Genomic DNA, 26,933 nt, shown 5'->3' with positions numbered 1-26,933 from the left:
TGTGTGTGTGTGTGTGAGTGTGTGAGTGTGTGAGTGTGTATGGATGATTCAGTAGTAGTGACTCTCCAGCTGCTGAGCGGAGTGGAGCGCACAGAACAGCGGACACACCGAGCTCTGTCCTCCGCTGGACTCTCGCTTACTAGACCGTGAATGTGAATGAGAATCTCTGGACGGAGGTCTCAGAATCATGGAGGCACAGCGCTGTTCTTTATCTTTACGAGGAGCTTTAACTTTCTTTCTCTTGACGGTGCTGCTGGAGCCCGGGACTGCCGGTGAGTTACGCATATCTTCACGTAACACACTGCGATAAGCTCTTTACAGTCCTCACTAGTGTCAGACTCGGTGTGTTTTTAAACCAACTCTGGAGTTGTAATGCGCATGAGAAATGTTCCCTCTCCAGCACGTTACGCATGGTTCTCCGGAGAGCCGAGAACAGCCAAGGCGCAACAGGTGACTCATAGGCGGGCAGATACGCAGCTCAGCTGAGAGGACTCATACACTACTCACTACATGAGCTCACTGTGTTTGAAACAACACACGTGTTTTTACACAGAGAACGGCAGAAATATTCCACTGTGAGATTATCTTTCAGGGCACAACAGGAGGACTTCCCATGAAATCTGACCAGATTAGAAGACTTTATGGTTTTATGACACTGTTACCAAATCACTTAACAGTTTCAGTACATCAGAGTCTCCGTTTAGACACATTTAAAGTTTAAAAGTGACGCAGAATAATAACTATGTAATCCTCTCCTGTATGTTTTGCTGAATCCCCAGATATAACAAAATCCCCATGAACATACACTGTTCCACTGTCACTTCCCCTCTAAGGAGCTCTAGTTTACTCGTCTGGAGGAGTACTATTTGAGCCTGAGCAAACTGTTGTTTTCTGTGGCTCTCTAAAGTCAGCAGGGTTATCTTAGATCAGTCTGGAGACGATTATTTGACAGAAAGAATGTGTTTTGATCTGTGGACATGGACACAGGCCCGAGCAAAGTGCTTTTAACATAGCCGATCAATTCCTGCTGAAGTCATTCTGTTACTGAGTCTTATTGTGGGAATCTTGTATTTTTGGATGTAGAGGTTGGACACATGTTAGGGTCTTTAATTCTTCTTTTTTTTTTTTTTAATCGGTCACTTATTAATCCTCCAACTTTATCAGAGTGCGTGTTTATTTGACACTCCTGCTTGTCAGTATCAGACACTATGTGCTCTCTATCAGCTTGTTTCAGCTATTTATTGTAGCTACACCTTTTATACGCTCAGTGTAATATTAAACCTATTAGACATGGTGTTTTTGTGGCTGCATTAGTCCAACAAATAGAAAGACTACATGACTTATGTCATTTTGTACAAAATATGTTTGAATAGTGTTTGGCTGCACAATATGAGTTTGTATTGAATTAACATGGTTGTAATGGCAAAGTGTTTTGAGGGGGGGGGTGTTTACGTTTTCTTGTTGCTTTGTGTGGTAGCAGTCCCACTTTCCCTCCTCCACACAGTAATCTCGTGTTCTAACAGTGGCACTTTATCAGACTTGGCCACCTTCCATCTGTCATACTGTAACACCTCCCATTTCAGTAAACCACAGAAACTTGTCGACAGGTGTGGGGAAGAAACGCAGTGTTGAGATGGCATCAACAATTCAGTTTCAGTTGCTGTGAACACACCATGTGTCGTCCCAGTTCTCCTTCCCTTTCCCCCTCTCCTTTTTCTTCTTCTTCTCCCCCGTCTCTCTTCGCTGTTTGTTCCTGCCCTCCTCCCACAGTGGGCCCTATTTTGAACCTGGAAATCTCACATACCAGAAGGACTGTGTGGTCCTGCTGCATTGTATGTGTCACAAATAGACACGCACAGCAACACACATGCACAAAAAGACATACAAACTTCCACCCACATGCCCCCATGCCGATACACATTACCACGCGTGCACTCCCTGTTATTCTGAGGAAGCTCCTCGCCACTCTCCCAGCACCGGAGCAGCTTGACATTATGGTTATCCAAACACGGGGGCCCGGACTCTGTTGTTTTGATCTTTTCTTTCTTTATTTTCTTTCAATTGATGTGGATAACCATCCGCTCAGTGTGGGCTGTCCCAGGAAGGTTCCTTCTTCCTTCCTTTCCAGGGAATCTTGTCCGGGCAGAGGCCACCTTGTGCATGTACATTTCCAAATCCTTGTGCTTACCCAAGATAGTGTCGGACAACAAGCTATTCTGAAGGTGCCAATCAAAAAGTAAGGCTGAAAGGTAAACTGGAGGCTGTAGGAAGGAGAAATGGATAAATAAATTCTCCTGTTCAGTCCTGCAGACCTCTGTGTTTACACTGACTTTATTGAGCTTCAGTGAGCAGAAGAGGAAAGGGCAGATAGAGAGAAAGAAGAGGTCACCCACTTTAACCTCCTTTAAAGTGTCTCCCTTTGATTTTTTACCATATTAGTCGACTTCCCCTCATGCTCGCCCCTCTCTCCGACTCGCTTCGCTGAGTCTCCGGGTCAAAAAGAAAGAGAGAGGGATGGAGGCCGAGGTGGCAGAAGGAGAGAGGAAACCTGAGAGAGTTAAAGGGGGGGGTTAAAGATGGGAGGAATGAGAGGATTACAGCCAAGTTGAAGAGGGGTGGATTAAGAGGGAGTTGTAGAGGTGGGAGGATAACTTTCAGGAGCAGAGGGAGAGAGCCGAGCTGCCTGCTGTGGCAGTTATGTAGCCCTGCGTAGCCTCTTGCCAGTTGTCTCCCCTCATTTCAGTGACAGGACTGCACCAAAAACAAGAAGAGATATTTCTCAATTAGTATTTGATACTGCTCCAGGAAAATGTCATCTGTTTTAGGAGTTGTACACACTTTAACCTTCACCGACTGTTTAAAGCTCCTGAAATGAGAAAAGAGACACACACTTATGAAAAAACAAAAAGTAAATAAATAAACAGCTTGCATGGCTCCAATGTCCACACTTTTTATTGCTCAAAGGTGATGTTTGGAGCACACTTCATCAAAACGTCTGACACGCACTTATACTTCTAAACTATGTGTAACATTGCGCACATCTGGCATAGCTTGGATATCTTCATTAATTATTTAAATGTTGCGACATGACACCGGGATTGAAGTAAAGAATGCACTGAGATCATGTTTTAGTGTTTTGTTTCAAGATTTAAGGACAGCTTAAAAACTCTTTTTCTGTTGAAGACATGAGACATGAATATGTAGAGAAGTTCAGAAGTTATTATTTTTATGTATATTAATGCTGGAGTTTACAGACTTATAGCCGGGATCCACAGCAGCAGTAATGACTGCATCAGTCAGTTCACTGTCAGTCTTAACGTTTGGCAGAAACGTTTGTGTTCATGTAGGGTCACATCACTCATGCTAATAAAACTTGAAGTCAGTGCCTGCTTGGTGTGCAGATTTTTCACTTTTTCCATATACATTTGAGCAGCTTGGAGCGCTCTTTCCTGTATATTGGTAATAAACTGCAGTTTCCTGTCTGTCCTCCCATCCACCGTGAGCTCACATCCTCAGTGGTTTGGAGAACGGGGGAAAGGGGAAGAGAAGTGGAGAGGAGAGGACAGAGGAGGAAATAGAAGAAGGGGGGGTTGACTGATGGGAAGAGGTGCTCTGTGTGCATTCATATGACAGCAGCAGAGTCCTGCTTTATAAGCTACAGAAACTCTGTGCACTAGAATTTGCATTTGTGTTTCCAATTTATTGTTGTTTAGATGTCAGAGGAGATCAGATGTGATGTGGGTGGGATGTCAGAGATTTTTTAACAGATTTTAAAGGCCAGTGCCAGTGACTTCTTTACATTTTGCTGATTAGTATAAGTCTTAATTAGTGAGCTTTAGAGATGCTGGTAAGTAGCATTTGTCACCTTTAGACAGGCTGGCTGCCTCCAGTCTTTATGCTTAACTATGCTAACCGTTTCCTGGCTTTATATTTACCCTACAGTTGCGTGTTGGGTATCAATCTTCTTTGACCCTAGGTGGCAAGAGTATGGATTTTCAGTTAGTTTGCAGTTTTATGTGCTGTCACATGATAAAATTCATCAAATAATGCACGTCTTTAAGTATCATAGGAAGTACAACAGTGTCATTTGTAAAAAAAGAGATGTAACTTTTAGACTCTGCCAAAATCAGCTGGGATAGGCTCCAGCTCCCCGTGACCCTGATGTGATAAGCAATTACAAAAAACGGATGGATGGATATACTTTTAGAGATATACATGGTATTTTGAAGATTGTCTGATCAGCTCCCACAGTGAAGTAAACAGGAATGACCTTAAAGGGATAGTTCAGGGTTTTTTAAGTGTGGTTGTATGAGAGGCTTCCTGTATGAGGTAATATGGTACCTCACACAAACCCTCTTCAGAATAATAGAACTTTCTCCTTAAAGGGATGTCTTGGAATGCCACATGCAGAATCTTCTTTCCTTTCATTTTCCTGCGGACATGTTGCATCTTCACCTTCATCACGTACACACTTCTCACTTTTCCTGGTGCTAACAAAGTGAAACACAGCCATTTATCCTGGTTATTCATTGGTGTCGCAGCCAGATGGAAGCAGGTCACAGGAGCATGACTTCCCTCCTGCAGTAACAGGAGCACAAAGACGGCTCACACTTCAATTACAGCCCCTTCAGGAACCATCAAGAGCACGCTTAATGACAGTCCACACTTCCCTCCTCCACTTTTCTGTGACGCACTGAGGTCACTCGTGTTTTCATACTATAATTCCTGCACATGGACTAGCAGCAGGAAAAAAGTGCAAGTGGTAATAAAAGAGAGAGTCAAAGCGCTTTAGCAGCTGGAACAATGACCCACATACCACCATAGACCTTCATACACAGTTACCCTTTAACTTTGTTCACCGGCACAATCTGCTGAGACTTCAAAGTAAAGGGTGTAAAGCTGCAGCCTCTAACTATCTTACATCAACAACACTGTTATTTTATCCTAAATCCAGAAAAGTAAGTAAATAAAGACATTTAGGTGGGTGTTTTTCTTTTGCCTTTGTTTACCCTTTGAATCTGAAGATTCACATCCCTTTTCGCTCAGACTCATAATTCAAAACATTGTGCAGATTTACTGGAATCAGCTGAACTTCTAATGGGAGCTGCCTTAGAAGTCTGCAAATCTGCTTTTCCTAACTATCAAAACACATCCAGGTGAACATCCATGGTGACAGTGAAAACAGGAACAACCTGCTAATGCGGCCTGGTTTTACATTCACCAGACTGTAATCAGTGGGCTGAGGTGTGGCTCGCAGTTATTACATAGGATGCCACATATTTCCCCTTTATATGACCCAGGCAAACTCTCAAAATCAGTGACATCAGTAAAGGCTCTGTACTTGCCCACATTGGTATCTAATTCTTGGAAATTAAGCAATGAAGTTGTGCCAGTACAGCGAGGGCAGGAAAAACCAAGCAAACATAGCCGGGGTTCAAAGAGCTGAATAGAGTTCATCCTTTACCAGCAAAACTGCCGGCAATCAAAAGCTGACAGTTAACGAGCTCTTAATGTGTAATCAGTATTGCGTAAGAGTACAATAAAGATTAATCAACACCATCACTGGCTGCACACACTGTAACTCTACCCTTGTTACTCATTCAGATTCATTCAGTCTCTGCGGCTCTCTGCTGCACTAAATCTGCACGTTTTATTTGCCTATGAGCTTGTGAGTGGGTGTTAGCGCTATGCTATTTCACACTCCGTGTCCTGCCCCAAGCTAGACTCTGTGTGACGGAATGTGTCTTGAAAGTATATTAACTGTGCTTCCTGTTAAATGAATAATCCGGCCTGTGCAGACGATGATCGGGTGTCACACACACACACACACACACACACACACACACACACACACACACACACACATATAAACATGTGCTTTTAAAGGAGAGTTTGACGACATGAGGGAGGATGGTGAGAATTCATGCGTCCTCCTCTGGTCTGGTTCAGATCTGCACACATGCAGCCATGTCTATTGATTTAACGATAGTGCAGACTGCGCCACGCTCTTGTTTTGTCTGTGTCTTGGGTTTCAGACGTGTGCGGGCTGTTGTTGTTGTTGTTTGCAAGAGTGGAGTCCCTTTCATCCGTCGAAGTGGCTATCTGTCATATCAGACGCCCTCTCTCAATCCGTGCAGACGTCTCTTAAGTCCAACGGCGTGCGAGCTGCAGCTTTGGATCAGAGTCTGATACTGATGATAAAAAGTAAAGGGCTCATGCCAGTAGAATTTAGTGCATTATAATTCAGCAGAGCTAATTAAATGAGTTAGTTGAGTCTACAGGCACCAATAACGTAGCATTAGTTCAGCTAAATAACTGAAGTTGTGCTTGCTTTAACTGATCGGCACAGGCCGCTTCACTCACGCTTCACCGTCACTGCCTCATTCACCAGCTCTGTGGCTATCAGCCAACTAGTCACGTCCAATCATATTCATCCTGGTGTTCATCACGGCCATTATATAGTTATTACTGCTAAAGATAATCTTTGATCAGTGGGAATTAGTTGATCCTTCCCTCCCCTTCCCTGGAACCATTTTCTATGAGCAGTGAACAATGTCAAATGTTAATAATGTCATATTTCATTGAGTGCTGCTCATGCTAGTACAGGTTCTTTAATAGCTACAATACAGGAATGCGTCTGTCACTGAAATATTTCCCACACCCCCACCCAGTCATAAAACATGTATGGAGTTTCAAACTAAACAATCAAGATGTTGATATTAGAAATGAAACGTGCAGGAGAGCGCTGTATCCCATATTTCAGGCTCAGTCTGTGGATCAAGTAAGAAAACCAAATTTCATTTGTAATAACGCTGAACGATAAATGCCACTATAAGACAAGATGTGGAGAGATGGGAGCAGAGCTACAGATAAACCATGAAAAGAAAGAAACCTGAATTACTGTACTGAGCTAAAGAGGCTAATGGAACAGTTGCTAAACTGCACGTTATCAGGACTTGAACCAGAACCCTGTCACTGCTGTTCATGTGTCTGATATACGTGGTACAGAGCTGGAAGGAATTCAGTGTCCTACTCAGTGAAGCTGAACCAGGGCAAATGCTTGGCGACATGGAGACTTAAACTCAGACCTCCCAGCTCAAGGAGTGTTTCTCCTACGACTCTTGAAACCACCCTGCTGCCCCTCAGCACCTGCACACTGTACACAGAGCTCCTACCCCACCCTGTAAGTCAGCTTTACTTCAACACAAACGCCATATGGAGAAACCTTCCATTCCCTCCTAGATTCAAAAATGTATTTTGAAAAAGGCACAGTTACGCTTGATATCCTCCAGACTAAAACAGGCTGACATGGCCCCACCTAGGCCAGCAGCAGTCAGGGGGCTTGGAGTCAGAGAGACAGGTCTGAACAGGTCACAGAGCAGACAGAGATCAGAGCGGCGTAGGCGGCATAAGTCATGCTAAGGAGAATGACAGGGATCAGATTGTACTGATTACACAGCCAGCCCAGGCAGCACACGACCTATTGTACCACAAGTAATACCTTCCAACCAGCCGTGGGTGATGATATCAAACAATGTAACCATATCTCAGGACTGATGATTCTTTTAATATGAGGCTCGGGATCATGACTGCTGATTTCAGCTATAACCCGTTGAACATGAAAAGAACATCCAGTGAATGAAAATCAAGCTCATGTGGAGTCATTGCCACTTCTAAGTCTGTGCCTGTGTTTATAATTAGCCATGTTAGTCATGTTGGTCGTGTTTCTTTGAGACCTTGTGTATCATTTGTTAGATGAATCTGACTTCTCTTTTCACAAATTTCCAAAAGAGATCTGGAGATCAGAAATCACTCCACATCCTGTCTTTGATGAGTGGATTAAAAAAAGATGTAACTTGATTCATTGCTTCTTTCAGGAAATCCTTTTTGAATATTCTTTTTGAAGGCATTTTAAAAGATTCTGTGAGGTTTTGGGTTATGTATCTAAAGAAGGTCGATCTAAGAAGTTGCTGTAGCTTGACACAGGCTAACTATTGATTCAGCTGTGGTTGTCTGTGTTGATCGTTTAGTGTGGTTGTGGACTATTTTTGTATGGCTCTTGTATGGTTTCCTTAGGCCCCATAGGCTACAGTATATTTGAGGTGGTTGATCTGGGGGCATGCAGTGTAGCCTGGTAGAGGTGTTGGCCTGGTTGTCGTTGCCTGCGGTTACAGTTGGTTGTGGTCCTGACCTTGTTAAATTCGAGGGGCTGATGCTGTTGTGTGGTTCTCACCTACTGTGTGTTGAACAACTTGGATACCAGCGCTGGGAGCCCTGAGACTTGGACTTGAACCAGACTGTAGTCAGAAAATTACACAACTTGGACTCGACTGCGACTTAATGACTTAATGACAGGATGAGTAGAATTTTCCTTAAAAACAACATATAGCCTTTTGACCCAGTAGAAGTGTGTGGCAGACCCTGCCTGTATTTTCGTGTTTTGCTGTGTTCTGGATATTTATGGGTGTCAACCTTTGGGCAGTGGGTGTGTAGCTACCAGCCAGTAACAGTGCAGAGGGTGTGAGGGCTCGACTCCAAAAACATAGTGACCAGGATCACACCTTCTGAGGCTTGTACTACAAAGCAAGATTTGGGGTTAATGGGGTAAGTTTGGGTCAGTTTTCAGTGTTAGGACGGTGGTTCACTCCTTACTGGAGTACATTGCCATGGTACCTTATACTGTATATCTAACCTGCTCCAAAGCAAGCTATGTTGGAAATCAGATCAACTTTTATAAAAGTACCACCTAATCACCAGTCACTTCTCATGGAAACGCTCATCTCTTGGAAGATCCATGGATGTATCAAGACGTACATTTTAATAATACATCCATGTGAAGAGTCTGTGGTCATGCCATAAGAGTACATCAAAGCAACACATTAATATAATGGAATACACAAACACAATTATACACAATTATACTCTACTTGTGACCTAATGACAGGATGTCATACCATAGGCCTGTCGATTTACACATTCACACAGCTGGTGGTTTTTTGTCAGCTATTATTCCTGCATTTGGCAGCTGCAACTGTGTTGCTTTTAGCCTGGACTATGTGTTTAACTTTGTGTAATATCATCATTATTATCTTTACCTTTGTAAAAAATGTGTCGCTCTGCTGCCTGTAGACTTGTCCACGCTGCAGACACTGCTCCTTTTAGCTGAACGTGCTTATAGTTAGATTGAGTAAACCTGGGCTGTTAGCTTTAGTGAAGCCAGATAAGATAAAGAAAAGATATCCTGGATATGTTGAACTCTGTAGTATGTGTCTCTGGCATTGACCCTCAGCAAACAAATCCAGAGAGGTAAGGCAGCCAAGCAGGTGATAAATAGGCAGACAGGTAGAACAGAAACACATCAGATTACAAACGAATACCATGACATATTAACCTGACCTACACATTAACAAAGAAAAAGCACATCATTTTGAATTTGTTTACACATCCGTTCATCAGAATTTCTGATCAACCAGCTGTGAAATCAGCACGTTATCTGTTCAGGCAGCTGTGCAGTTTATCAGAAGCTGCAAACATTTACTCAGCAGGGCGATACAGTCCACCTTTTTTTTTTTAATATTTCATCCGTGTATGTGTTTTCACTTGAAAGAAAACAGGAACACATCAGATACAAACAGAGATTGTTGGAACTCGAATGCTTGAGGCAACTTTGACAAACTGGCAGAGGATCAATGGATCTGGGCCTGTATGTCTGTGAGTGACAGAAGGAATGAGGCGCAGATGGGGAGGCCAATGAGGTGATTGCTGGTCAGGTGGGAGTGGCAGGATCTGCAGTGAAAGTATTGAAAGCATGAATATGTTTAGCAAATCGGTTCAGTTTCAACATCCCAAAAGGAGAGTATTCATCCTCTGGGGAACATGAATGTGCTCAGCATGTTTTATGGCAACGTGTTCATTAGATTTTGGTATTTTCTTGTACAGAGGTGGGAATTTTAGTCTGGTGTTGATTCTACAGAAAGGTCAAGGACCAACTAAACATATTGGGCATCATCCTCAGGGGACATTAAATATCCGCATCAAGTTTCATGGTAATCTGAGCAGTAATTACTTGCTATGAACCAGAGACCAACAGACAAAAACATCTTTGTTTTATTCAATAAATATGCTTACATTACTATTTGTTGCAGAATTTATTCATTGACCAATCAACATTTACATTTTGTTTTCAATGTGAACCTGCCTGAAGCACGAAGCTAACCTGAAACATACTTGTCGTGTGTGTTCTGCAGGTATGCCCTCTTTTTACCCAATCAGTCAGCTTTGTAAGTTCTGTGATCTGGAGCTTTCCTCCTGTAGTGGGACAGGAACCTGCATGACCAACTGCTCCATCACATCCATCTGTTTTGAAAGCAGCGAGGTCTGTGTCTCTATCTGGTAGGTACCTGAGAGCAGAAAACTGCCTTCAACTCTTAGATGCAATTTACTAGATAACTAGATAGCTCTTGATACATACATCTGTTTACATTTTTGTCTGTCTCTCAGGAGGAAGAATGAAACAGACTTCTCCATCGAAACTCTCTGCCACGACCCAACCAAGCCGCTGTATGGTGTCATGCTGGATGACTACAACAGCACCACCTGTGTGATGAAGGAGAAGAACACAACGACTGGGATGGCTCACTTGTGTTCCTGTTCTGAAGAGGAGTGCAACGACAAACTCACATTCTCCCCCAGTGAGTAACACAACACCCTCTAATGAGGTTAAAGCTGCATATATATATTTTAACCATCGGTCAAATGACATATGTGACATGTAGTAATGAACACTCAGAGTATTATCTCTACGGTAACGTGCCATTATGCAGGCATATGTTACCTCCTGCAATGAACAACGCTTTAATCTGTCACCTGTACACTCAGGACAATCTAAACTTTTCTCATCTGTTGTTCCCTGTTGGTGGAACATTCTACCAGTCCCTACCAGAACAGGAGCGCCCCTCTCTACCTTCATAAACTTCCTGAAGACCCAGCTCTTTAGAGATTTAAATAAAAGCATCAGCTAAATGACTAAATGTGAATAAAATATCATCAGTAACAGTGTGTAGTTGTTTCAGTGAAAATTAAATATATCTAACTATATGTTAGCATTTTGGCTGAGCCATAGTCATTTAAAAAGGGTTGTACTAAGACACTATAAACACTAAGACCCCTGGACACTGTAGTTTTTAGTAAAAGCTACAAAAAAATGTATTCGTGGGGTGGTCGGTAGCGTAGTGGGTTAAGCGGCCGCCCCATGTGTAGAGGCTTCAGTCCTCGCTGCAGCTGGCCCCAGTTCGAATCCCGCATCGGACGGCTAATTTACTGCGTGTCTCTGCCCCCTGCTTCCTGCTTCCTGTCTATATTCAGCTGTACTATCAATAAAGGCATAAAAAGGCCAAAATAATAATTAAAAAAAAAATGTATTCTTTGCAGACTATTTTTTAGCCATTGAAAATAATGAATTTCAGAGCCTAGTACTACCATTGTCACGTCGTGACTGATTGGCTGTGACAGTAGGATGGTCAAAATAAACTACAAAGTGTGTTTTCATGTCACCTAGTGCAACACTGATGTGTTTGTAATAGTTTGTAATAGTCTATAGGACAGAAAAATAAGGATTTAGATACACAATAGGACAATCAACTTGTTGTTGACAGTAAGAACCAGATATAATTTGCCGGTCTTCATCATCCTTTCAAAATGAGAGAGTCTTTTACAGCTGCTTCGAATGTAACTGATGTTACTGCACAGGAAGAAGACAGACATGTTGATCGCACCTTCTATAAACTTGGAAAAAGAAAAAGTACATCATTTTGACGCACACATCCTTTATCCATTAAAATATCTGATGTAAAACCAGCAGGTTATCTGTTCAGACAGCTGTGCAGTTTATCTGAAACTGCAAACATTTGCTCAGCAGAGCGATGAGGAAACGAGTACTGTCGTTCTCTGTCTCTCCATTTCTTCCTTTCTTCATTTAACCAGTTGTGTATTACCGTTACTTTCATTTATCAGCACATCATCTCTTTGCTGTTGTCTTCTCACCCCTCCCCCTCCTTCTCTTACTTTCTCTCCAACCACAGACAAGGAAACTCAGTGTGTATTTTGGCATGTAGAGCTGTTCACGTCTCAGAAGTTGTGGGTGGTTTTTGTTTAGCTCCCATCATGCTCGCTACCGTCTTATGGAGAGTGCATCGTCATCACAAACAGGAAGTGGAAACGTGTTTGCATCACACGTAAACATTTGGGGGAATCCTCAGTGTGATCACAGACGTGCAGCTGGGTGCATTCTGTAGAATGAGTTCGGCCACTAGCTCTCACTGTGCTGAGAAGAAAAACTGGGAGTCTGTCTGAGCCTCCGAATGTGTACGCGTGTGGTTGTGTAGGCCAGCCACGCTGGAGAGCTCAGACATATGGTTTCCTGTCTGTGTTTAACTCAAATCAGAAACATCTCCAGCACATGGTGAACAGGCCTCATGAACAGAACACCTCTGTAGAGAATGACAGTGAGGTAGACTGAGTCTGCTGCTGTGGGATAGCTCACTCGTTCATTCTCTTCCTATGTTACAGTGGTTTTAAAGCCAGGATTAAATCCCTCTTCTTTCACTTCTTTTATCACATACATGCACATATGTACTGTAAACAGGTTATCTTTCAACTGGATGAGCTGCTTTCTGTTTCCTGAGATCAGATTTTCAGAATTTTAATTCATTTTTCAACACTATGAGCTTTACATCCACTGTTTTCAGATCAGTGCTCATTTTGACAGCACATNTAATAATATATAATAATAATATATATATATGTGAATAATGAATTGTTTGAGCTTTAGCCTAGTTATTTAGATTTTTATTGTTTCTCTTGATTTTCAAAACTCGTTATATTCTCCTGGAGCACTCTATCTATTATGATTAATATGACTAATTTATGATCTAAGAATGGCTAAACTCCAGGTAAACACACCAGTACAGGACAGAAGTGGTTTGTTTTTTTAACCAAAACACACCAGCTGAAAAATAATGTTAGCTTGTATCAATTCTTCCTAGCACAAAAAGAAATTACTTCTGATTGAATCTCTCCCCAATTCGTCCTGCTAGTTTGTTTTGTTTTTTTGACAAAAAGGAATTTTGTCATCAGAAATTATTTTTTATTTTGTAGTTTTTGGTAGTCAAACAAAAACGCTGATTCAGATAACTCACTCTGTCGTGCTATCAAAGCTATCATGCCTTCAAACCACTGGCAGTAACAAGAGACAGTATAAAACTTGGACGTCATACCTGTGACGTCACCTACAGATTTCTAAAGAGCCAATGTGAAGCTTAGTGTGATGGCTCTGGCCATTGCTATATTGACAGTCCTGCTGACTAGCCATTAATCCAAAATTGGGCAGATTGATCAAGGTTCAAGGAATCTTTGATCCTGGGTGCTCAAACAAGCCACCTGTAACACCAATCGAAGCACATTTTTAATTTTTGCATCACTTTAAGTTTTAATATAATTTGAACAGATGAGTTCTATAAAAAAAATCACCCTCAGTACAGTTGTCATGACAAGTTGGACATTTTAACATTGGGGCCTTACAGAGCCTCACTCATTCTGTACCCGGCCTCAAGTGGCCGTTTGAGGAACTACAGTTTTTGGTACTTGTGCAATGGTAATGCAATTCACAGCCATGGTGGTTACTGCTTGGTAGTAACTGCGATTTGTCATTTGGGTCAAATCAACTTTTAATTTATACAAATCACAAATGAACATTCTTGGGTAAATAGCTCTTCATTACTAACTTGCATTAGCTATAACACTAAATGCCCCATCATAATTGGCACCTTTTTTTAATTTGCTTACTGGACCTGCTTGTGCTGACGTCTAAAACGTCCTCTTTTCAAACCACGTTTCAGAGAATCCATGTGCTGCAATTATTTGGTAGGTTTGTGTTGCAAATTGAGCACAACCCCTCTGGCATGGTTTCACCTGCAAACAGTGATTATGTGGGCTGTAAATTAGCTATAATTTAAATATGCGTGGACGTAGCACTGAAGCCAGTTTTTCTTTCCATTCGCTGCACACATTTAGAAAACAAGCTGGAATGAACGGCTTCTCTTGTTCTGTTTTGCTGGTCTGTAGCTGATGCTGCGCTCTCATTTTCCTGTTATTGATCACCGAGCATGAGACAGCACCACTCTGGATAATAACAATATAAAGATGTATTGTAACAGGGAGGTCTGGGAACTGAAAACGTGAGCACTTCTTACTAAATTTGGCAAGGTCAGTAGCTCTATCAAGGATGTGGACAGTAGTTTGGGTAAATCCTAATTTATCTTTGTGTCTGTACTCTCACTGAAAGACACACACACACACACACACACACACACACACACACACACACACACACACACATAGACAGAGAGCCCTGAGGGTAAGGGTTGTGGTTCCTTCCTCCCATTGAGGACGCATCCAGCAGGAAGTCCTTGTTTGTTTATTGGAGCACTGCCACAGCTTATTCCTTTACAAATGCTTCACATTGTTCTCCCCCAGCATTGCATTCTTATGACGTGCCTCTAATAGTGTTTGTGCATGTGGTTTACTGCTTGAGAGTCACACTTGTGCATTCTCATGCGAGTGAGTGTGTCTTTGTGCATCCAAACATGTGCCCCAAATGTCACCGTGAAGGAGTGAACATTGTGATCCCACAGCAGCAAACACTAACAGGGTTTGTCGGTTTTTGATGGACAGCTCAGTGGAAGCCTGTCAGAAGTTAATCAGACAGGGAGAAGCGTACTGTGTTGTCTCAGTGTGGTGAAATGATTAAAACGTAGATCAAGTCGATGTTTTTTCTACGTCTAACTAATCCACGCATTTATAAAAATGGGCCAAAAACTATGTGCAACAATAAAGGTTTCATTGTGACAAACCAAAGATAATCTCCGTACACCTTGTGGTAACAGGCAAAACAAATGTTTGCCAACTGATAGCAGGAGAAAAGGCAGAGCACTGACTCTTTACCTCCAACACGAAGGTTTCACATGTTACTGAAGGTTGAGGCGAAGTTCAGCACTCCTGTTCTCTGTCTTATGCCATACAAGTTTAATATAATTGGTTGCCAAATTCTTCGAGGTGTGGCCTCCCAGGTTTTGATTGCAATCAAATTTAGGAGACAGATTTGGTTTTTACTCAGAGTGACTCAACAGTCTGGTGGAAATTCTTTATTTAATTAAATTTAATTAAATTCTTCATGTAGAGCGACAGCAACAACCATCTATTATCCAAAATCCATTATTCCTGATCCTTATCAGGGTCGTGAAGGGCTGAAGCCAATTCCAGCTGGTGTCACATTCACACCTACGGGCAATTTAGAATCAACTTTTAACCTGAGCACTTTACTTCATATACTATGGGAGGAAGCTAGAGTACCCAGAGAAATCCCTTACAGACAGGAGGGGAACACAAGGCTCTGAAGGTTTATGAAGCCTGACTCAAAATGTCTGAAATGGACGAAACAGTCACTCAGCATCTTTCACTCTCAGTATGTGTATCCATCCATGCATCCATTATCTGTAACCGCTTATCCTCACCGGGGGTCACGGTGGGTTGGAACCTATCCCAGCTGACTTTGGGCGAGAGGCTTGGTACACCCTAGTCGCCATTTCATCACAGGGCCCATAGAGACATACAACCATTCACACTCACATTCACAACTACGGACAATTTAGAGTCACCAAGTAACCTGTTAGGTGCATGTTTTTGGACTGTGGGAGGAAGCCGGAGTACCCGGAGAGAACCCATGCAGGCACAGGGAGAACATGCAAACACAAGCCGAGGTTTGAACCAGGAAACCTTCTTGCTGTGAGGTGACAGTGCTAACCACTGCACCATTGTGCCATCAGTATGTGTATTTATATAAAGAATCGGATCCAAATCTTAATATTATCAACATTTTTTTACCAGAATAAACAAATTTGAAGATTGCATGGCCTTGGTTGAGGTCTGTACTATCTCAGTGTATTCTGCTTGTCAGTGTGCTTCTTTTGTCAGTTTCATTTTGTGTTTAAGTTTAACTATTCATGTGGACAGAACCCTCATTTTAACGTCCTGCACATTCTTAATCATTGTGTCAAAAACATAAAAACTGATCAGAGATGATCTTTCTCACTCTGGAGACCGGTGACACTATGACATGGCATTTGTTTCTAATTAAAATCCTGTAAAGATGATTTGGAGCAGATAGTGTCTCAGCCAGTGTCAGTTACACATGTGTTTTGGAGCTTGTGAACTAGTCTCAGCGGGATGGGAGGCATTGATAGTAAATACTGCCTTGTCATAGTAACATGCTATTTGTTTTAGTGCCGTATTTACAGCTGTGCTCTTGTGAAAGTCAGTTTTACATGCTTGAAGGCACGCTATCTGAGGAATGAGATGAAGGTAGAACTAATTCTTTCCTGACATGGATTCCTTTCTGTACTTTTTTTCTGCACAGATGTCGCCTGATCTCCTCCAAGTCATATCATGGTTTATTTTGGCATCACTCATGATGAATGAAATCTTCCTCATGACATGGCGTGGGGACTTTTTTTTAGATGTTGGGAGGTGTTTCTATTTTGATGATAAAGAAGAGGAAGATAAGATAAAAATAAGAAAATGAATTAGAATGACCTTTTGATGCAGCCGCTGAAGAGGAAGAGGAGATGACAGATATGGAGCTATGAAGGAAAAAGAGTCTCTGTGCATGTCCCAAGATCTGTTTTTTTATCCTTATTTTTTACACTTCCTCCTTAACTGTGGAATCTTGGCTCGCCCTCACTGTGTGCATCAGTCATTCAGTCACACAGCAGACTGCTTTATAGAAAAATGACTCAAGAAGGCCAACTCGAAGAGGCATAAAAAGGAGGGAAAGAAGAAAGGCAGCGTGAAGACAGTACCAAGAAATAGATGGAGGGATAGAAACAGTGACGGAGAGATGCTGGAGGGAGGGGATGGAGAGACATGAGGCATGTTTATGAAGCAGTCTGGGTCGTGCTGTTACCATAACAAGTAAATAGTGAGTGTGATATTCAGTTTTAGTCAGTGTCACCAGCCTCCCTGTGGTTAGATTCCTCTACGCTCCCCCATAATATGATACCAGCCTGGATAAAGGCAGGTTATTAATATACATTTAGAGGTGTGAAGACTCCACAGGGAAAGACGGTAAACAATTTTAAAGTCATGATGCAAACATGATGCAATTTCAGGAAAATTAGGAGGCTTTTGGAGTGCTGTGTAGAGATTATACTGTAACCAACAACAAATATTTAATGAAGTTACAAAAACCCAAACAGATTACATAACTATACTCCTCATAAGGTTACTGCTGAGCATGGTGACTTATTTAAACATCCCAAAGACGTGGATGGACATAGGTGTTTATTTGGAGTCGTTTTTCCAGCCAGCTGAGGTGAATATTCACTCTCCTTTTAGCTTTGTTTTGGTCTCAACACTTTATCTCCCCTGTTTCGAGGCATTTGAAGACAATTTTAATAAATGATATATAACACACTTTAATGTAGTTGTAAGAAGATATAAGCATTTAAATGTATCTACCAACATCAGAGAGTGAATGACAATATAGTAAAAGAGTTGACACTTCACATAAGCTAGCCGACTTCAGTTCACACAGATTTATATTAAATAGGTTCATGTTCGTATATTTTGAGTCGTGATGGTGCTAAACGTCTTGTTCACAGCTGACCAGCTGCATGCAGCATGGACTGCAGCAAGTTCAGCCTTTAGGACGCAAATATTTTCCTTGAATGCCTCCTTCAGCAATGTCTGGACCTGAAGGCACACACCTGGTCGACTGCAAACTAGTAACTAATCTGATGAGTGCCTCCTTCAGTTGGGGCCAATCAGCGATCGGCAACTGCTCCCCTGGATTTGCATACAAAAACACTACACACAAGAGATATACTGGGGAGGTAGGGCGGCGGGCCGGAGTGTATCAGTCGGTTTAGGTGTGGTCTGGCTCCTGAAACTCAGCTTAAAGCTCCAATTCTTGTGATCATCATTCAGTCGCAGATATTTCCAAAGACTGGTCGGATGCTTCAACTTGATTTGTGACTTCACATTTGTTGCTGGTGTGTGATTGGATTTTTCAGACCTAGTGGACTCAATTTGCATAGAAGTGTGGAATTTATGCTAATTTGTTTATAAACCTCCTTTAAATATTCATATGAACTGGCTTTAGCAGTGACGTTCCTCAACCAAAATAACAAGTTAAAAAATGCAAAATCACTCTGAAGAGTCGATCGGTGATAGACCAGGTGAATGATCACTATGTGCAACTCAACCTTTACATCACACAGAATCATTTTGACCATTGTTTTTTTATTTAAAAACAAATTATTAGTGCAGCTTTAAATGCTGATGTTTGAAGAATTCCTCCAACATGAGAACTGTGTCTACTTTCAAAAGTACAGAAGACTCGGATGTTCAGTTTTATGCATTTCATGTCTGACTTGATGAGAAATCAAAGTGCAAGAAGGTCAGAGCAGCTATAGCAGCGTCTTATCAGCACTTATCAGCTGCTATTTCTAGACATCATCATCATAAAACTATCAGCTGCTAGACCTGACATCATCCTTCACCTGATAGCCGTTATCGTCTTCATATCACTGCTGCAGCTTGTTGACAGTGGGTGTGCCGCAGGGATGGAGAAAAGAGTGCTTCATTATGTTTTGAATGCTGTGAGGAGAATTTTACAGCACTAATCTGACTCTGACTGATGTGCAACTTTGTATTTATTCACAGTGTCACAAAGTCATAAAATATCACATCAGTAAGCAGCCACTGGCTTTGAGTGAAAAATGCCTGATCAGGTCAACATGAATAATGACATTTAAAGCCTCATTAGCAACACTTTGCTGGCACAGAAGTCCAACTGGCACAGTGAAGCTCTGTTGGAGTATACTTCAAACTCCTCAGTATTTATAATGGCTTCCCTCTATCCACCCATCACCTGTTTTCAACATGAAATCATGTCTGGAGCTGTCCTTTTCCGAGGAAAATAGTTCCTTTTTCATATCCAGCTCACAACTTTGTTATTCACCAAACACTGTGAGGATCCAAGTAATTAGCAACTGGTTAGAGCTTTAGGAGCGTGAGTCAGAGATGGCAGCGTTTGAAATCCCAGCATTCACATCCTGAAACACACACACACACACGCACACACACGCACACACACACAAACACACATGACCAGTGTAATTGCAAGCTGGAGGCGAGGATCCCTCTATTAGACCAAATGATGTGTCAAACCTCATTCAGTTCTGTATGAGAGCACTCTGGCATCCTGATTGGAAAAGGCAACATGAGTCCTATTACCAGTTTGTCTTGGCACTGTCATGCCGATCGGTTGTGTTTCTGCCTTGAACACACACTCTCACACACTCTAATCATGGCAGAAAGACAGCGAGGAAATCAACCTAAAACCTCAAAAACCCCTGAGCAATCTTAAAACACTTAGAGCGTACACACATGTACAGACGCATGAAATCTGAGAAGCAGTGTCTGACTGTTTGGTCGTCCTCTTTCGCAACCAACATTACTACCAGACTTTTGAAGTTGTCTCAGATCAGAAACATTCAGTGTGTGTGTTTGGTATTTTTGATTTATTGCATCTGCAGCTTTGCCCAGAGCAATTTCACAAAGATTTACTGCTTTCAATCACACAGCCACACAATCTCAAAATGAAGATATTATTCATGCCACAGTGGATATTTTTACCTTGCATGACCACACAGCAGAGAGTTTAACACATGTGAATCAGATGTACTTTACAGTTTACAAGGCTGCATAATCATACGGCAAAATACTTAATATGTGCTGTATGATAAATGTTAGATCAAGTAGTGACAGAGATAGTGTTTAACGGCAGATCAGTCTTCTTATGGTGCCAATGCAAATGAGGCCTCAAATAAATAGAAAGTAGTTACAAATAGAGTTGTCATAGTCATAGCACTGACCAAAAGCAGTGAAAGGATCAGACAATAAACTGATGGCTGTCTAAAGTTAGGCTGCTGCTATTTAGCAACCATGTGTTTTCAGGTGAGCTTGCAAAACACACAGGCCTCTTGACGTATGCAGAGACATTAAACACACACAAACCCTGGATCAGTCACTGGACTGCACATGCATGAGCATGCCCATCTCATTATCATACTGTACACGGAATAGGAAATGGTAAATATGATGAGGAAAGTGGGAAAATATTTCTATATTTCTATCTATTTTCTTACCAGCAGACTGGAGGTTTAGATTATTTTTACATTCCCTTTTGATTATTTTACAAACAGTATTATTTATTGTTGATTAAATAATATATTTATAGTTGGGACCTTTTACGGATTCATAGCTTTGAGTCTGAGCACTACGCTTTTTGAAAATCTGGGTAGTGCGACTTCTTCAATGGTCAGTCTTTGGTCCAAGCTTCTCCAGCCTGCCAATGTGGCAACTTTGCTCTGGAGGGTAATGTTAGACTGAGTGAGACACTCTTTGAAATGGTGCCCAGCCAGAGCAGACCAGGCCGGGCCGGGCCAAGCTGAGGCAGACAGGCTCTCGACTGTTTTCTCGCAGCCACTAGAGCTCTGAGGGTTGGCTGCCGTTCTGTCCGGGCTGGCAGTCAGAGGCAGAGGAGGTAGTTAATGCTATAGCTCATGAAACTGTAAGGCTGCTCACACTGTTGGCAGTGTCCACTGCGAGGCCTATTGACACAGTCAGCTCCCAACTGAGATCACAAACTCAGAGATATAGACCCATATGTATATATATTTTTAAACTCATTGTTACGATGGAAAGAACATGATTTACAGCACACCACGGAGCGGGGAACAGCATGTTGTTTTCACAGCACAGCCTCAAGAATGACTTCCCTGTGGTAGGCTGGCTTGTGTTGGACTCTTACTGTATGAGTAGTGGGTGGAAATTGTAGCTTTCTGCTGCATGTGCAGCACCCAAAACACAAGAGTGAAGCTGTGTGACCTTTAAGGACATGCCTTCACACCACTACTGTCTCTGTTTCTGTGGATGGTGTGCTGATTCTAGAGAGGAAGAGGAGGGTTGAATCCAAAGACGACATTTATCTGATAAAACACAACAAAAGAAAGTTCAAAAGAAGAAGAGATTCTAAACTATTACTATATCATGACTGCAGATGAATACCACATACTCTCCTCCTCCTACAGTCAAAATGTGGTCTGTAGAAACATGTAGGACAGCCTTGATAGTGATTGTTTACCTACTGAGGTGGACATAAACAGGAGTCGAGGAGTCGAGTTACCCGAAGGTCATAGTTTCTAAGAAAAAAAGTTAATGGTTGACCATTTTAAAGTGCCTTATTACACACACAAGACATTCACTGGAAATGGGCACCACATAATATAGTTTTTATCTGATATCAGCCTAACTTTACTTTCATTCTTGTAGCTATTTACAGCTAGTCACAGCTCACACAGACATAACACTTCCTATTGCTGTTAGTTCACATTGAAAGCACTGTATAACACATGCACCAGTTATTTTACTGTTGTATTTGTGACAATGTAGCTGCTGTAGGATTTTAGGTCAGCTTGATTACCACCCGTTTATGAACTCCCCCGGTGTGGAGTCATTGAAGTCTATCCTTTCTCATCTTATCTTACCATCAACTAGGACTGAAATCTGAATTAATAGTTGAATATTGGGCTGCACATACTGTATAACAGGTTTATCAATCACCATGAGCTATGTGAACAGCGTTCTTGTAAACCTGCTACTGTGTCAACACTTTCTGCTACTCCTTCAGCCATAATGATCTAAAATGGAACTTGAAGAGCTGAGTTAGCATTTCTGTCAGTCCACATTGACTCGTTTTGTACAGCTCTTTGTAGCCACCCTTGTGGTTTAAAAAAAAAAAACACCACATCTGCCTACCTTAGCTTCAGATAGGCGGAGGGAAAAACACTGCACACACTGCAAGCCAATATGATAGCAAACAGTCATGACTCATGTTTCACCACAATCAGCAGTCATAGCTGACTTTTATGATTCACTTTTAAAGTCAGTCTTAATGTCACGAGAACCCACAAAAGCTAAGTTCTTCTATCTGGGAATTTTATAACCCACTTGTAGCTAAATACGATTCTGGCATGCCATGAACACTGTTGGGTTTACATTCCGCTACATCACTGTTTGAGCATACTGTGTGTGTTGATCTAGTTTAATAGTTTTACAAGTAATTTATCATCAGTCCTCCTAACCTCTAACATATAGCCTCCACCTTCTTACCCATCTTCCCCTGTCTTCTGTTCCAGTGGTGGACCCTCCACCGGACAATCCATTGGTGTCTGTGATTCTGGTGAGCCTGCTGCCTTTGCTGGTGATGGGGACTGTGGTGGCAGGAATGTTCTACTGGTACCGAACCTATCGGCAACGCATGCTCAGCCAAGAGTGGGAAAGCAACATTAAAAAGCGAAAGCCAAAACCCGGGCTTGACTGCAGTGACGCCTGTGCTATCATGCTGGATGACGATCGATCGGACAGCAGCTCGACACATGCCAACAGCCTCAACCACAACACTGAGCCGCTGCCCATAGAACTGGACCTGCTGGTACACAGACCTAGAAGTGTTTTAGAGTTATTTTTGCTCAAAGTAATCCTGAGTGAAATTCTGACTGACTAACTTTTGATCCTGTCTCAGGTGGGAAAGGGTCGCTTCGCCCAAGTATACAAGGCGAAGCTGAAGCAGACCACCTCAGATCAGTTTGAAACAGTGGCTGTGAAGATCTTCCCCTATGAAGAGTATGCTTCCTGGAAGAACGAGAAGGACATCTTCTCCAATACAGACCTCAGACACGAGAACATCCTCCACTTCCTGACAGCTGAGGAGAGGAAGGTGGAGAAACAGTACTGGCTCATCACTGCTTTCCACTCACGAGGAAACCTACAGGTGAGAACACCACTCTCAGGTAACCCAGCATGATTGGAAGGCAGTAGTTGTATGTATTTGTATATTATTTGCTTCAGTGCTAACCTGTGCGAAATTCTCCAGCCATACCTCCTGTTCACACTATTTCCAATCCCATCTTCCCTCTTTCTTCCAGGAGCACCTGACGCGTAATGTGATCAGTTGGGAGGAGCTGCAGGTGCTGGGAAGCTCTCTGGCCCGGGGTGTTGCTCACCTCCATAGCGATCGCCTCCCCTGTGGACGCCCTAAGGTAGGACTGTGTGAATATGTTCATGAGACAGTTAAACAGCATAGCAAAGCTTAAAATATATGCTTACCATAATAATCAAAATCATTGTCAGAATCCTGTAGATACATTAAGAACCAACACACATCACATCTAGAAAGTATGTATTTAATGTCCTATTAATTATCAGAAGCCTCATTGACTTTTACAATAAAATGTAATGAACGCCAGCAGAACAAATATACTGTAATTTTGCTATTGTTCTATTGAGTTCTACCAGTCATAGAATTAAGTATCCTCTTGGGATCATGATCAGCCAATTACATAATAATCTGTCTGGACATTAACAGCTTATTGTGTGGAAATCCAGCAATTAGTTTTCATGATCTGTTGTGAAAAGTTACATTTAATGATGGTGCCAGAGGAAGGATCATGGAGAGTCTAAACTGAAATGAGTTCATCCTCTGGGGAACTTCTGGTCAGATCATTTCATGGGAACCTGCACACTAGATTACTATATTCTATATGTGCAAAACAGACTTTTTTGAACTTTTTTTCTGGTGGTGCTAGAGAGAGGTCAAAAACAGAACTGGTGGTTTAAAAAATGTCATTTACCACATTGATCAATATGAAATGTCTTTATGTTTAACCTGCATGTGCCCCTTAAGTAGTGTTTTTGACCCCCATACTTCTGTTGTGCCTAAAGGTGGCCATAGTCCACCGAGACCTGAAAAGCTCCAACATCCTGGTGAAGAATGACCTGACGTGCTGCCTGTGTGACTTTGGACTGGGTCTCCGTCTGGACAGCAGCCTGTCTGTGGATGATCTTGCCAACAGTGGACAGGTTGGTTGAAAAGTCTCTTTTAATTACTTTTCTTCTTTATTATGTAACTTTATAGTGTTCTAAAAATCAAAAATTTAAACTTTTATCCAGAGACTGAGTTGAAGGAACACACTTGTATTTTGAACAAAGTCTTGAACTCCTGCAGAAATGGAAGCAGAGGACCTTCAGGTTACTAGACTACCTACAGTAACTTATATAACTGCATCATATACAGATAAGTCCAGTGGTGGAGGAAGTAATCAGGTCCTTTATTTAAGAAAAAGTAGCAATACAAAAATATACTAGAAAAAATACAAGTTAAAGTTTTACATTCAAAAATATACAGTGTGTAGGATTTAGTGACATCTAGTGGTGAGGCTGCAGATTGTAACCAACTGAATATCGACAAAAATCAGAAAAGGCCCTATCTAGAGCCAGTGTTTGTCAGTCTGTCAGCATCATTTTACTGTTGTAACTGTTCAAGGTGAATTTACTTTTAACTACTCTATATACAGTTTAGTCCAGTGGTTTCCAACCAGTTTCAAGTGAAATTTAAGGACCATGAAATGATTAATGGGAGGAAAAAAGAAAACACAAAGTTCTGCTGCACAAATTTGTCTTCATTTGTTGGACATTTCACTTTTTTTCATAAGCTAAAAAGGTTGAGGACCATCTGCAGTAATGTATTTTAAAGGCTTTTCATGTTTGCTGGTTATGTGTGTTTTTTATGTAAAAAGAAAAGTGAGTTCTATTAAAGTTGTCAGCTAAATGCAGTGCAGTATACAATAAATCCTTCTGAATTGTAGCGTAGAAGATTAAAGTAGCTCCCTGACCTTGCCCTGCATTACCTTCCTGTCAGTCTTGACTAACAGTGGTTCCAAGGTAAGACTGTCAGGTGTTTAATATGTTGCTCCAGCCTGTGAGGTTTGAGAAAAAGTGTATAATGTGTTGTTATGGAAACTCTCTCTGTTTTCCATTAAAGCTCAGCATTAAAACATCTCTGGTGAGATCTGAGCTGCCTGTGTTTGTTTTGCTTTCTTCTATCTAAGTCCCTCTGTGTGTTCGTGTGTTTTGATGGGATACACCTCATTTGCTGACAGAGGCACCGTGACAGAGACAGACAAGGCGATCAAGGGATGAAGAGAGACGTTAAGACTTTGTTGTGACATGCAGGCTCCTCAAGGCAGTTGTCAGCTTAGTCTCGAGCTCTTTTTCTCAGTGTGCTAGTCTGTCCTTCTTGTTTATGATTAATGATTCACTGGTGGGAAATGCAGTGGTTGGTGGGGGGAGGGGTGACTAATGCATTAAACAGACATGTGTGTCACCACTCACTATTCTTCAAGTCTTTTGTTGGTCAATAGCAGAATGTACACTGACATACTCTACGTATGATCCTGTGGCATCATTTCATCCATTGAAACGTTCAAATTATGATCTATAGCACTCACATTGTGTTCCATTCACAATTGGAAGCTGGAAATTCCCAGCTGCCAGGTTGTAATTACTATAACCTCTGTGTGTGTTCATGTGGTCCAGCTTGGAAAAACCTGTGAAGAAACATGGGCAACCGCAAAAAAAAAAAAGTGTTCCACACGCAACAGCAGATATTATGTCAGCAATATTTTTGGAAACACAGCCAGAAAGCTTGTTCAACTTTGTGTGTTTAACCACAAAGGTATTTTGATAGATTTAAAGTTATGCAATTCTAAAAACCAAACTTAAGAGTACTTTGAGGGATATTAAAGCAGTGGTGAAAGTGATGCATTGTAGCATGTACACACATTTCACTTTCCTACTTTCTTAATTCTGACATGAGGCATCATTATGTAACCGCGTCCTGGTTGGAAAGTGCAGCAGCGCCAGATACCATGATAAAAAAAAAACATTGGCCAGCTTCTAAGCTGTTCTTTGCTACACATCATCAGCTGGTTCCTGCTTTTACAGCACCGGTGGTGTGCAAGCAGCATCGGATGATTTCAGACTTGACTCGACAAAATCAAAAAAGACTTGAATACCAATGACTCGTGACTTTACTGGAACTTCAGTCTTTTGACTTGGAATGACTTGTCCTGCCTAAGCCCAAAGCTGTTAGGTGTGCAGTACCAGCCAGCGAACAAAACAAACAAATAGGATATAGGCCAGCATAAAACAAACAGATTCCTTTTGAAAAAACTCAAGACTTGTTTATGACTTGCAAAACATAATGACTTTGCTGCCTCTGGTTATGCAGAACTCCGATCCATTGATCAATTTTACAAGCGCAACATGGAAACTTTCAAAGTGTAATTTTAGATGTTTTACTTCAAAATAGGTTAAACTCCAGTGCAGTGTCCAACGTGTGTAATCACATTACACACAAACAGTTACAAATACAAATCACCAGTGTAGTTTTGTTCAATATTCAATAAAGAAGCTACAGTATGTGGTGAGTCAGGTTTATTATCAATGAGCACAACGGTTGCAATCATTTGCAAGCTGAACAATAGGTAACGCTCCTGATAGTGTTTAATGTCTGAACGGTGTGCCAGAATGAGAGTGAGATGTCGTTATTCCTGTTATTTTATGTCTCGCTGATAAAACATCTGAAGCAACAGGTGTGTGTGCTTTGATCAGCATGTGCGCACACTTGTGTGTTAACCCCTCCTGATATCTCTGCACTGCAGGTGGGCACAGCACGTTACATGGCTCCAGAGGTGCTGGAGGCCCGACTGAATCTGGAGAACATCGAGTCCTTCAAACAGACAGACATTTACTCCATGGCCCTTGTGCTTTGGGAGATGACATCGAGGTGTGAAGCAATTGGAGGTCAGTGTACGCACACACACACGCCACAAACATACGTATTGAATAATTGCCTGTTTGGGGCTGTGGGAAGTTTGAAGAGATCGTGTAAAGCATAAGCACACACAGGACTA

At 41.8% G+C, this 26,933-nt stretch overlaps 1 protein-coding gene across 1 annotated transcript; it reads left to right on the top strand.

The window, feature by feature from the left end:
• On the top strand, positions 1 to 26,933 carry LOC104923102 (TGF-beta receptor type-2). Its single transcript, XM_027287061.1, has 8 exons — positions 1 to 272; positions 10,248 to 10,392; positions 10,501 to 10,691; positions 22,317 to 22,612; positions 22,703 to 22,951; positions 23,106 to 23,219; positions 23,902 to 24,039; positions 26,682 to 26,933. Exons 1-8 carry the CDS (start codon positions 188 to 190, stop codon positions 26,916 to 26,918), a joined length of 1,455 nt encoding a protein of 484 aa, XP_027142862.1. The 5' UTR covers positions 1 to 187; the 3' UTR covers positions 26,919 to 26,933.

This window comes from Larimichthys crocea, chromosome XIII, assembly GCF_000972845.2.
Source record: "Larimichthys crocea isolate SSNF chromosome XIII, L_crocea_2.0, whole genome shotgun sequence".
Lineage (NCBI taxonomy): Eukaryota > Metazoa > Chordata > Actinopteri > Sciaenidae > Larimichthys > Larimichthys crocea.
The sequence above is the reverse complement of the archived record's forward strand: the minus strand, read 5'-3'. Positions and strand labels throughout refer to the sequence as shown.

What these genes read in the sequence shown, in the direction of transcription:
- LOC104923102 (XM_027287061.1), top strand. Translation starts at nt 188, where the DNA reads ATGGAGGCACAGCGCTGTTCTTTATCTTTACGAGGAGCTTTAACTTTC. An exon ending in GCTGGAGCCCGGGACTGCCG is followed by an intron (nt 273 to 10,247) that starts GTGAGTTACGCA and finishes TGTGTTCTGCAG; the next exon opens with GTATGCCCTCTTTTTACCCA. An exon ending in ACTCACGAGGAAACCTACAG is followed by an intron (nt 22,952 to 23,105) that starts GTGAGAACACCA and finishes TCTTTCTTCCAG; the next exon opens with GAGCACCTGACGCGTAATGT.